Source organism: Pipistrellus hanaki, assembly GCF_964339955.1.
Source record: "Pipistrellus hanaki genome assembly, chromosome: 2".
Taxonomy (NCBI): Eukaryota; Metazoa; Chordata; class Mammalia; order Chiroptera; family Vespertilionidae; genus Pipistrellus; species Pipistrellus hanaki.
Window position 1 is genome coordinate 169,853,063 of NC_140504.1, and position 13,511 is coordinate 169,866,573.

At 41.1% G+C, this 13,511-nt stretch overlaps 1 protein-coding gene across 1 annotated transcript in view; it reads left to right on the forward strand.

Annotated features, from left to right (window-relative positions):
* Positions 1-80: 80 nt before the first annotated feature.
* TCEANC2 (transcription elongation factor A N-terminal and central domain containing 2) overlaps positions 81-13,511 on the forward strand; it is a 35,826-nt gene continuing 22,395 nt past the window's right edge. The window contains exons 1-3 of the mRNA XM_084874733.1: positions 81-282; positions 889-1,022; positions 13,259-13,400. Of these exons, the coding sequence (XP_084730859.1) occupies positions 921-1,022; positions 13,259-13,400 (244 nt within the window). The 5' untranslated portion in view covers positions 81-282; positions 889-920. The remainder of the gene's footprint in view (positions 283-888; positions 1,023-13,258; positions 13,401-13,511) is intronic.

The window sequence follows — 13,511 nt, forward strand, 5'->3', positions numbered from 1 at the left end:
ATGCTGGGGCACGTAGTTCTCCACCGGCGGGAGGCGCCCTGGCTTCCGGGAAAGCTGGTCTCGGAAAACTACACTACCCTTCGCAGTGCATTCTGGGGAATGTGGTGTGCTGTGTCGCTGAGGCTCCCTGCGGGCGGACGTCGCTTCCGAGAAACTACCAGCCTGGAAAGTATCATCCGTTTAGTTTCATCAGGATGAGACTGGGAAAGAGACTGTTTTAATGGACTCTTTGCAATCTTAGTTCTCTGGAGGGGCCTCGCTGCTGCCAGGCTGCTTTTCCTGGTGCGTTTCACGTCAGACCGTTGCTAGGTCCCCCTTTCTGGGCTCATGAGTGCTGAGGGCAGAGAAAGATGGTGTTTTATTTTCGCTCGGGGATCGAGAAGCCTATAATCGTAGATAGGGAGGGCCTTGTGACCACCAAGCAGTTCATGGAGATAGGGGCTTGTTGTGAGGACTTTGCTGAGATCTGGAGGTGGTTGTTGGTTGCTGGTTACTAGGGAAAACCCTGGGGTTGCAGCTAAGGTGGGGTAGTAATTAAGAGAGCTTCATTGCACCCAGCGAAACTTGATCCTGCCACAACCTAACCTAATTTGGAGGAGGTTTGTCACTGGGTTCAACACCTGGCCCAGTATTGTATTGGAATCCCCTGCACAGTGTGCCCTTCTGAAAATTAGGCACTTTCTGATCCAGAGAGTAGACCCGTTATTGTATAAGTTTCAGTTCTTAGGAAGATGTTTCTTTTTCAAGAGAAAATCTTCCCATGAAGTCCACTCAGAATTCAGGAAAGCTTCCAGAATCTAGAGTGTATAGAACGCAGTTGTATCATTTTAGGGAACACACATCCCAACAGTTATGACGTTTTAGAATCTGCCCTCTTTTCTTGAGCAGAACACACTGCAAACACACGAAGGCCCCTAGAAATGGATAAATTCGTCATTCGAACGCCTAGACTCCAGAGTAGTCCTCAGAAGAAAGATCCTGGAGGAAAGATTTACAAGCAGGCCACAATTGAATCTCTGAAGGTGAGAAGGGGACCCGGGACTAGAGAAAATGTGCAATGGACTGTGATACCAAGGTGATGTTGAGTTCTGTGGAAGACCTGTGGGTTGTTTTTGCTATACTTCCCAGTGTTCCTGACCACTCCCAATTTGTTTCCCCCATATCCTGTACTGATATAGATTTAATCAATACTAGTATTTCTCTTACACTTGTCTAATTACTTTGGCTTAATGGTATGTTTTGTGGCTGGCAGGACAAACCCCCTATGTTATTCTTCTGCAAAATTTTGTCTATTAGGAATGTTAAAGTACCAAGTATGATTTTATGTACTCTGTAGGAACTCAGTAAGGCTGGGTGATGATACTGTACTCTCCTATCTTATTGGCCCGAACTGTATCACAAGGCCTTCATAGCTATATCTGAGATTGAAAAAGAGACTATTTTAATGGACTCTGTGCAACCTGTGTGTGTTAGCAAGGAAGAATCAAGGAACACAAGGATAGACAGCCAACAGTGAATCAGTCAACATAGATACTCAATTAATGATAAAATAATTATTTTACTAAAAAAACCAAAAACTACTTGTAATTAGTTCGCTTTGTCTTCTTGAACCTCTCTTCCTACATAGTGGACTATTTCTTTTCTGTTTCCTTTATTGGTTCCCCTTCCTCCTCTAGACTCCTAATGTTTGTGCTCCCAAGAGCTTACTAGGCTGGGATTAGAAGAAATGAAGAGGAGTGTAAACAGAAGCCCTGGTTCCTAGTCTTTACTGTGCAACTGGGTGATCTTTAGCAAGCCATTTTCTTCTCTGGGATCTCAGTTTGTCCTCTCCATAAAATGTAGGGTTGAGCCCTAGTTGGTTTTGATCAGTGGGTAGAGCATTGGTCTGCAGACTGAAGGGTCCCGGGTTCAATTCCAGTCAAGGGCACATGCCCAGGTTCTGGGCTCAGTCCCCAGTGGGGTCCCTGCAGGGAGGCAGCCAATCAATGATTCTCTCTCATCATTGATGTTTCTATCTCTCCTTGTCCCTTCCTCTGTGAAATCAATAAAAAAATACATTTTTTTTTAAATGTAGGATTGAGTAATATCAGTGTTTCTTTAAAGGACCATTATTAACATTTGGGGTAAGATAATTCATTATTTGGAACTGCCCTGTGAATTGTAGGAAGTTTACTAGTAACATCCCTGGCCCTCAGATACTGAGTGCCATTAGCACCTCCCGCTGTGATAATCAGAAATGCCCTCACATATTTGTAATCAATAGTCAACCTTGGTTGAGACCTACTGATCTTTAAAATCTCTCCTTGTCTTACAGTTCAAAGTTTTCAACTGCTTCTGTTTTTTCAGAGTATTCATGGTTAATTGTATACAGCAGTAATTCTTAATGAGAGATGGTGGTGGGCAGGATTGTGATATTAGACTGGAAGGAAAAGAGAAGAGTAATAATTAAACTACACCTACATTCACATACAAACACCCAGATTCTAATTTATTCCTACCTGCCCCCTTTACCCTCTATATCTCTACTTGTGCCCAGTTGAGAATCATTGAATGATGATGAGAATAAGTCATATGAAGATTATGGAATCAGAATAAACAGTAGGCATATAGGATAACACTTCTATTAAATGCAATAGCTTTTCTATCAAGCTTGACCTTTATTCTCCTGTATTTACTTTATATCCATACTAGTAGCACTGCGCACGAATCTGGGCACCAGTAGCTCTCTGTGGGGCCTGGCGGCTCCCCGCTTCCTGCCCAGAGGCTCTCCTTGGCCCAGAGGCTCATTGGCGCCTTGTCGCCGTGGTGATGAAGCTAGCATTCTGCCAGGCCACTCATGCTGCCTCCTCTCAGCAGCTGCCCCCACTCTCTGAGAGGACTGGGTGCCGCCATCTTGTGGCTATGAATGCCACATATTTGTGATGGAGTGATGGTTAATTTGCATATTGCCCTTTTATTAGATAGGATACTAAGTAACTAGGACTAGTAACAGAAACCATCATTAACTCTTCTCCCATATCCAATTTTTCACTTCTGCTTCCTAAAAATCTTCCTTGTCCTTACATCTATTAAATTAAAATTTTTTCTTATCTGGAGCATTTCTATGATCTGGTTACTTAGCATCCCCTGTCAATCTTCGCTCTACACTTAACCAGAGGAGTAAGTAAAAAAATGAAATAAAGTTCTACTCATGTCATCTTCCTGCCTAATCCTTCAGTGGTTTCTCATTTCCTATTGATAAAAACATTTCTTTACATGACACTCAAGGCTCTCCATGACCTGCCTGCCTCATCCCCTGCTGGCTCTTCTTAATGTACATTTCACCCACTGTCAACCACTCACAGTTGGCCAAAGATGTGCTCTTTCGTACTAATGTACCTTTGCATTGCTTTCCTGTTTGCCTAGAATGGTTTTACTCCCTTGTCTCGGAGGTCACATGATAATATAATTAAAAACAGACTGGAACCAGCCTGCCTCGGTTAAAAACCCAGCTCTGCCATTACTCCTGGTGTGTTGTTGGACAAGTTATTTAACCTTTGTGTTTTTCCTCGCTTATAAAATGGAATTAATAATAAAACCTATTTTATGTTAGTTATGAAGTTGGAGTGACTCAATATACAGAGTGGGGCAAAAGTAGGCTTATAGTTGTTTGTATGGAAAATAATATAATAAGTAATAATACAACAATGAACTCTGTGTTTTGTGTACTCACAATTATAAACCTACTTTTGCCCCACTCCATATATAAAGTGCTTGGAACAGTGCCTGGCACATTCTAAGTACTATGCAAGTGTTTGCTATTCTCTTCTACTTTATGAAATCTTATCTGTTCCCCACAACTTAGTTTAAGAGTCTGCTGTACTATGAGACCTTTTCTCACCACCTTTGTGTCTCCCAGATACAGAACCAATCTGATCACTCTCTTGTCGACCTTAAAAATAAAACAGCCAGTTATTTTTACCAGCAAAAATGGGTTTATTTGGGAATGGCAGAGAATTGAAATTCAATACAAACATGCCATTGCAAAAACTATAGGCAAGTCCAGCAAACAGAGGAGAGGAGACTTTATAGAAAACAACAGCAACAGGAAGTTGGGAGGGGATGGTACTTTGAGGATAAGTCCATTGGAGGAAAGAGAGAGTTCAGAGTGATGATGGCTTCTAATTGGCCGAGTTTTGAGGGTTCTTATTGGTTAGGCTTGTTGCTGGGCAAAACAGAAAGTCTTCCTCCTAGTAGAATAGAAACATTTTTTGTTGGGAATGCAAAATACGGTCCCTTCCTATTGGGGTCTAATCGTAGTGCACGACAGCTCCTTCTGGCCTCCCAACTCCCATTTTCAATGAGGTTTCCTTTATTCAGTTTTACATCCCTGCATCTTAAACATGCCCCTATCATTGGACTTGATTTGCTTAATTGCAAGTGTTTCTTTCCATGCCTGCGCCCTGCTACACTCTAAGCTTCTAGAAAGAGTATCTTCTTAATGATTTTGTGTCCCCTGTTCCTGGCACGGGGTTTGGCATATAGAAGCCTGCAGACCGTTTTTCTGAATGGCCAAATGAACGAAAACTCCAAAAGCCTTGCCATGGCACATGTTCCCCTTCCTGTTCTGACCCAGTGAGCCTTGTCCCCGCATCCCTTGCAGCTCTCTATTCACAGGAGTCCTTTCCAGCCACCACCCATTTCTTGCTATTCTCTGTATAAGCCATTCTCTTTTATGTCTCCAGGGCTTTGAATAATGTTGGTCCCTTTTCATAGAAAGACTTTCTCTCTTTTTACAGAGTGAATCCCTACTCATTTGTCAGCCCACTCAAATGCAACTTTCCCTCTGAATTCTAGAGTATAAATTTTATGAGTACAGGGACCTTGGGTATTTTATTTACCTTTGTATTCTTGGACCTGTCACAGGGCTTGGCACATATTAAGAAGTCAGTAAATATTTGTTAAATAAGTGAATTTTGAAATGCTTTCTAGGTCTTTTGGGGGAGTTAATCCTTCCCTCTTCAATACTCTCTTGGTACTTGGCTCACATACCTGTTACAGCACTTATCTCACTATATTGTAACTATCCGATTACCTGAAGTTTTTCCCAGTCTACTTTGAACTCCTGAGGATGAGGACCATAGTGTCTTACGTTCTAAATCTTCTCCAAGACCTAACATTAGTGCCTGCTACTCTTGTATCATAAATTATTGAATGAGATAAAGGATGCCTTAATAAACCAATTAATTAGGAGTCATTTATTCGCACACGGCCCAGGGGGAGGTGTCTTTTCCAAATCTCTGAGCACCCCATGCAGGAAGTTTTTCCTATTTATGCTTTTTGAGCCTCTTTGTTAGCAGATATTACAAAGATTTCTGTGTGAGTTATTGTTACAGACAGTTGTAACCTTGAATACATAATGAGTTTGTGCTTGGCATAACAATATGGGAATTGTTATCAGTATTAGTCTATTACATTGATGGCTAGCTTGCAAGGTCAGACAGTTAAGTTTATCTTCTTCTATTATTTGAACTAAAACAAAGTCATTTTATAGAATAAGAGACTGTCTTAAACTGACAGAGTTTACAATGACAAGAGTTACAATGACAAGAGTTTACAGTGATGGAGTTTACAGAACTAGGGATTATCTGACAATAGCAGATAATTCAAACAGCAGTTCTTTACAAGATGGAGGTTACTGTGCTTCACTACATTGTAGGTAAAAATAAGAATCATCTTTATTTGGAAATGCCCTTGCATGGTCTGGATATTAAACTATTTTATAAATATTATTGTGAAACTAGGGGCCCAGTGCATGAATTCATGCACCTTGAAAGGAACTGTGGGCTGCAAGGCTGCGGTGGGCACAGGGGCGGGTCTTGACCCATCTTCTGCATCCCCACCTGGCCCCTCCTGCCATGGCCTTGGTCCCCTGTCTGCCAACAGCCCCACTCCCGCTGCCACACCCACATGCTGGCGCCGCTGGCCCCACTCTCACCCGCTGATGGCGTGGAGCTATTAGGGCCGGCGCCAGCAGTGGGTGTGAGTGGAGCTGACATTGTCAGTGGGTGCAAATGGCAGCTCCAGCGCTGGCTGTGGGTGTGAGTGGCGGCTGCTGGCCCCAATCACCCCTCAAGAGCAGGGAGAGGTGGAGAAGCCCTGAGGGGCGACTTGGGCCAGCAACCACGGCTTGTACCCACTGACAGCGCTGAGTGATCAGGGCCAGTGCCAGGCGTTGGCAGCTGGTGTGAGCATGGCTCTGGCGCCAGCAGTGGGTGCAAGCGGGGCCGGCACTAGCAGCACATGTGAGCAGGACAGTGGCCTGCGCGGGAGGAAAGAATTTTCAGTAACCACCGGAGTCTCACCTCGATGACAGTGACCAGTGCCCCACCTTGGTCTGGTACCCCTACTCACCTGCTCCATTATCCCACTGAGGCTGATGTCCACCATGTTTTGTGCTCTGCTGCCTGCTGCCAACGCCCACCATGTTTTGCATACGCCCCCTGGTGGTCAGTGCACGTCATTGTGACTGGTTGTTCGGTTGTTCGCTATTTGGTCTATTTGCATATTAGGGTTTTATATAGAGAGAAATTTATGCCCAGCACTATGCTGACGTACTCTAGGAACCATAAGGGAAATTTAAGGTCAAAGTATGAATCCTCATGGGACTTCCTATTAGGGCATCGTAGCAAAAGAAATTCTTAAGTAATGATACAAAATCATATGTGATCCATTACAAACTGTTTTTTGGACAAAAATGGTTAAGAGTTAAGAGAGGAGAGAGCTCAGTGTCTCCTTTACTGGTCAGAGCACCCAAAGGGCTGGAAAGATTTGGCTAGGTAGAGGGAAGTAGTGACAGATAGCCATTCAGTAAGTGGTACTTGCTGTTCCCTTTCCTTTGTGCACACACACATGCCTACTTTCATGTGTACGCAATGACAAATTAAAATCAAGTTGAGTTAAATCTGAGTTCTAGAGAGTTAGTTAGGTCTACTGTCTGCCAAATGACTTAGGCCTACACACTAGCATCACATTTTAATGCCAAGAATCTGCTGAATGTTCAAGCCTCAATTTCCTTATCATTAATGTCAGAAATAATATCTAACCTACAGTGTTTTTATAAGGTCTAAATAAATAAGTGCATGTTGAAAGGGTTAAGCATTGTGCCTAGAAAGTAATAAAAACAGGTAGTTTCCTCTTTTCATGTACAGAAAAGGAGGGGCTTGTGTAGTAAAACTAGAACTAGAGCTGAGAATTATGGTGGGGTAATAATAGTAGTAATGAGTACTATTAACATCTATTGAGCTATTTCTCTGGGCCAGGCATTGTGTTAAGTGCTTCCCATAGTAACTCTTTAAATTCTGTGAAATGAATGATTTAATCCTTGCCCAAAGACATGTTTCATTGATTTTTAGGGAGAGGAGAAGAGAGAGAGAGGAAACATCAATGTGAGAGAGAAACATTGATTGGTTGCCTTCCGTGCCCACCCCAACTGGGGATCAAAACTGCAACCTAGATATGTGTCCTGACCAGGAATCGAACCCACCATCTTTTGGTGTGTGGCACAATGCTCCAACTCATGGAGCCCACCCGGCCAGAGCTTTTTTAAAAAAATATTTTACAGGTGAAGAATATAAGGCAGAGAGATTAAATTGTTTGCTAAAGATCAGAGAGCTGGGATTTGAACTAGACAATCTGATTCTACTGTCTGCCCCCTATAGGGTGAACTATTTAAAAAAGTGGAGGTTTCAGAATGCCATGCAAAGGAGGTATAAAAATCTTAGAATATTAGGACCATTGTACTTACTTCCATTATCAGTGAGATACAAGTAATTTTGCCATAGCCTTATCACATTCAATGACAGTGATACTCAGTAGAGCTCATGTATTGTACATTTGAATGGTAAAGGTTAATTTGGATAATCTCCTCTTACTCTCTTAAGGGAAAGTAATTTCTTCTGTTGGTTGCAATAGGAGATTTTTTTTATTACTAAAAGATTTTAGAACATGATAATCCTTTTAGGGTCAGCATTTAACAATGCTCTATAAACCTTTCCTTCCTTTGTACGATTGACTATCCAATATGTGTCTCTTGTCCCCACTAGTGGAATGGTGCTCATGTTATTGCTTATGAGAGAGTCATTGTCCCTAATTGGTTTTGTCAAACTTGATAATTCAGCTATCCACAACTGTAAGACCAGGTGGTATTTTGGAGAACACCTCTTCTTTCTGGCAATAACCATTCCACTACTAATTGTAGCTAACCCATTGGCATTTCTTGTTCACTTCCCTTGTTCCTCCCATAATTCTCATACAAATTTGAAATATAGTATGTGTTGGAGTCCACATTTGGATGGAAATAAGAAAGCATTCTTTGATGTTTATGTAATTCTTCTGCTCTAGAACTGACTGCTTTATTTTCTATTTCTGCCCTAAAATTTCAGATCTGAAATTATACTTAGTCTTTGAGGGTAGAAATATAATAGCTTTGTTCAGTTACACTTACTGTGCATGGGGATAGAGAGACAAATGAATTGTTCCAGCCCTCAAGTTGTTCATAGTCAAGTGGGGAAGACAGTCTTCTAGACAAATATATGCAGATATCAGAGATATAGTCATAGAAGTCTGTACAGATTGTAAAGGGACCAAAAAAGGAATGTGGTCAAATGTGTTTGGAGGGAGGCAAGGATGGCTTCATAGAGGAGGTGATGCTTGAAGAGAGTCTTAAAAAATAAATTGGCAAAGAAAGAGCATCCCAGGCAGAGAGTGAAATACTGTGATTCATTTCGGCAGCTTTAACTAGGTTGATGCATCTGGAACAAATGATGAAGCTGTTAGGATGTCAGGAGCCAAGTCATGTAAGGCCTTTTATGAATTTGAGCTTCTAGTTTCATATTCTGGAATGAGCTGAGTGGAACCCTGAACTTCATTCTAACCATGTAGAAAGTCTCCAGTACAGCTCCGCCAGTGTGGCTCAGTGGTTGGGTGTCAACCCATGAACAAAAAGGTCATGGTTCCATTCCCAGTCAGGGCCCATGCCCGGGTTGTGGGCTCCATCCCCAGTAGGTGGTGTGCAAGAGGCAGCCAATCAGTGATTCTCTCTTAGCATTGATATTTCTCTCTCTCTCCCTTTCTTTCTCTGAAATTAATATATATATATATATATATATATATATATATATATATATATATATATATATATTTTTTTTTTTTTTTTTTTTTTTAATATATTTTATTGATTTTGTACAGAGAGGAAGGGGAGAGATAGAGAGTTAGAAACATCGATGAGAGAGAGTCATCGATCAGCTGCCTCTTGCACACCCCCCACTGGGGATATGCCCGCAACCAAGGTACATGCCCCTGACCGGAATTGAACCCGGGACCCTTCAGTCCCCAAGCCGATGCTCTATCCATTGAGCCAAACCGGTTTTGGCAATATATACAATATATATTTTAAAAGTCTCTAATACTGAGGTGAAATTGAAAGCAAGAAGGAGAAATCCTCAGATGCCAGGAAGAAAGAAGAAATCCAAACGCAGAGCTGAAGTTGAATAGCTCTATTGAAACCAGATGTAATGCTTAGGGGCTAGGGTTTTAGGGTCAGTACAGAGATTGCACATAAATCCTCAGGTTAATAACCCCCATATTAAGCTGAAAGGTAAGACTACCATGTTTGATAAAAATGAACTAGAAAAATTTCATTAGTCTAAAGAAACAGCATAAAGATTATGGTCTTCTCAGGGTTTGGGGTGAAAAAAGAGTTAATTATAATAATGTAGAACTCCATACTTATTACTATGCATGGAAATATACATCTATATTTACATTTATACACAAATTCACACATATATTCTATATAATAAAAGGCTAATATGCAAATTGACTGACCGGCAGAACAATCGGTTGCTATGATGAGCACTGACCACCAGGGGGTACACACTCAACGCAGGAGTTGCTCCCTGGTGGTCAGTGCACTCCCACAGGGAGAGCGTCACTCAACCAGAAGCCAGGCCCACAGCTGGTGAGCACAGTTGCGGTGGCGGGAGCCTCTCCCTCCTCCACGGCAGTGCTAAGGATGTCTGACTGCTGGCTTAGTGGGGAGTGGGCCTAAGCTAGGGGTGTCGAACTCAATCAGAGAAGGGGCCAAAATCTAAAATCCAGCCTAAATCGCGGGCCGAATGGTTTACTGAACAGTCATAAACTGACAATGTCATAAACTGACAGCGGAGTGCAGTGATGACAGCGCGGTGCGAGCCACATTGCAAGGCCTGGCAGGCTGGATTTGGCCCGCGGGCCTTGTGTTTGACACATGTGGCCTAAGCCATCAGTTGGACATCCCCCAAGGACTCCCAGACTGCAAGAGGGTGCAGGGGCTGGGTTCTGAGAGACTTCCCCCCCACCCCCCAAGTATGCGAATTTCATGCACTGGACCTCAAAAAAATATATATATAAATATATATGTGTGTGTGTGTGTGTGTGTGTGTGTGTGTATACACACACAAACATACATACATGCATACATATATATGTACAATCTAATATATATATAAAATCACACTATCTATAATCCTGAAAATTAATTAGGGGAATATATTTTAAAACTTTTTAAAAATATATATTTTATTGATTTTTTTACAGAGAGGGAGAGAGGGATAGAGAGTTAGAAACATTGATGAGAGAGAATCATCGACCAGCTGCCTCTTGCACACCCACTACTGGGGACATGCTCGCAACCAAGGTACCTGCCCTTTGACTGGAATCAACCTGGGACCTTTCAGTCCGCAGGCCGACGCTCTATCCACAGAGCCAAACCAGTTTCGGCTATTTTAAAACTTTTAAGGCATTTGTATATACTAGTAACAATAAGGGATACTCTCCAATACTATTAAAGTATATTATCTGGCTTTTTATGTATCTATATGAATAAATAAATAAATAAATAAATAAATAAATAAATAAATAAAATATATTGAATGAGAAAGCAAGGTGTGGAATGATATATTTATACCTTCTTTTTTGTTTTTTAAAAATATATTTTATTGATTTTTTACAGAGAGGAAGGGAGAGGGAGAGTTAGAAACATCGATGAAAGAGAAACATCTACCAGCTGTCTCCTGCACACCCCCTACTGGGGATGTGCCTGCAACCAAGGTGCATGCCCCTGACCAGAATTGAACCTGGGACCCTTCATACCTTTTTATTGAGACTATCCAAGAGCACTAAAATCTAATTGGCATAACAATAGAAAGTAAGGTGCTTTTTTTTGCCTTTATCTCTCCTTTTCCTAGCTTCAAACCTGGAAGGGTTAGAGACCAAAGCAAAGAGCAGATAGGGTAGGAGGAAGAACAAAGATGGGGAAGTAGAAGAGTCAGACATGTTCTCCTCCCACCACTGCCAGCTAGGTTGAGAGCAGACCCCAACCAGGGGAGGGAGCTGAGACTTTGTTGTTGTTGTTGCTTTTATATGTGTGTGTGTGTGTGTGTGTGTGTGTGTATATATATATATATATATATATATATATATAGAGAGAGAGAGAGAGAGAGAGAGAGAGAGAAATCATGAGTGTACCTCCTGACAGATTTTCACAAAGTGAACACACCTATGTCACCAGTATCCAGATCAAGAAACAGAACATCCGTCTTCGAACATCTCTACAATGAACTAAAGTCATTAGTCACCAACTATTACTAACAGGAGCCAAAGATGTTGAAATGGAATATGGCTACGGTCTTGTGACAAACTACTGCTGTGTTCCTACTTCTCCGCAATTGAAGAGTCCGATTTTGGGAGGGGAGGGGGAAGTTATCATTGTATTTACACGCTACACAATTTTCTTAGTGTTTTTTGTCATTATCTCTTTATATTTGATGGGAGATCATGGCAAACACCAACGGTAGAAATTGAATTGTAAAAAATGCCCATTTTATGGTGACAGCTTATTAGAAATTTAAGTTAAAGCATTAAAAAAAAATTAAAAAAAGAAAGAAAGAAAGAAACACAACATTACCAGAATGCTGGAGCCATCAATACCCTCTTCCATTCCTTAACCCTCCTCAGGGTAACAACCATCGAGACAAAATTTAAAAAAAAAGTTCATTGATTTCATAGAGGAAGGGAGATGGAGCGAAATAGAGACAACATCAATGATGAGAGAGAATCATCATCTGGCTGGCTGCCTCCTACACGCCTCCTACTGTGGATCAAGCCTGCAACCCAGGCATGTGCCTTGACTTAGAATTGAACTGTGACCTCCTGATTCATAAGTCAATGTTCAACTACTGAACCACACCAGCTGGGCAAGATTTTTTAGTAAAAGGCGAAAGATTTATGCGATCTGAAGAGAAACCAGAGTATGGGGCAAGATTTTTTAATTATAAAAACAACTTCATTATTTTGTCTCTTACTTTTAAAAAAAATTCTTTCGTTGAAATAATTTCAAAACTACAGAAAAGTTGCAACAGAACAAAGAACTTTCCTATCCCTTCAACCAGATTTCTTAATTGTTAAAATTTTATACTTAATGAAAGAATGGTAATGTTTTATTTATAAAAAATGGCAAAATGTTAACTTTTGAAAAATATTTTTTTATTGATTTCAGAGAGGAAGGAAAAGGGAGAGATAGAAACATCAATGATGAGAGAGAATTATTGATTGTCTGCCTCCTGCACGCCCCCTTCTGGGGATTGAGCCAACCCAGGCATTTGCCCTTGACCCAAACCAAACCTGGGATCCTCAATCCCCAGGCTGGCGCTCTATCCACTGAGCCAAACCGGCTAGGGCTTAACTTTTTTATTATTAAATAGTGAATTACTCTACCTTTCTATGTGTTTGAAGTTTTAAAAAATTCTTCAAACAAGACCCGTTTATTTCATCATCTAGGAAGCAGGAAGCTGTTGAAGTGTGCTTTTATTGTTGAAATAAATATATATGACTTTTCTGTTCTCTGTCCTCATCTATAAATTAAAACATGTAAGTAAGCTATAGGGTTGATTCACCTCAGCATCGTTTTTCTTTTCTTCCCATCCTTATTGCTTCTCACTGCTAAGTGCCTAGTGGTGTCTGACATGGTAAGATTAAAACTTGCACTTTTCCTAATAGATGTAACTGTCTTCCTGATTTGCAGTAAGCAGGACCTGCTTTTAAGCAATTACCCATCATTTGGGGCTTCAGGTCATAATCAATAATTCACATGTCAATAGGAGCCCCATTAGCTCAGGTGAAGGCAGATGTCTTTATAATAAAAATGTTCCATTTTCCAAATGACTTTTCTTTTTCCCAGAGAGTTGTGGTTGTAGAAGACATAAAAAGATGGAAAACTATGTTGGAGCTTCCTAATCAAACCAAAGAGAATCTAGTTGAAACATTACAAGAATTAAAGAAGAAAATACCCTCCAAGGAAGTGTTAAAATCTACAAGGATAGGTATGTTTCTTCTGACTGTTATGCAGAATGCTTATATTTTGTCTCTTTCCTTCTTCCTTTCTTCCCTCCCTCACACATTAAATTACCTGTCATCTCAGTGCTTTTCAAACT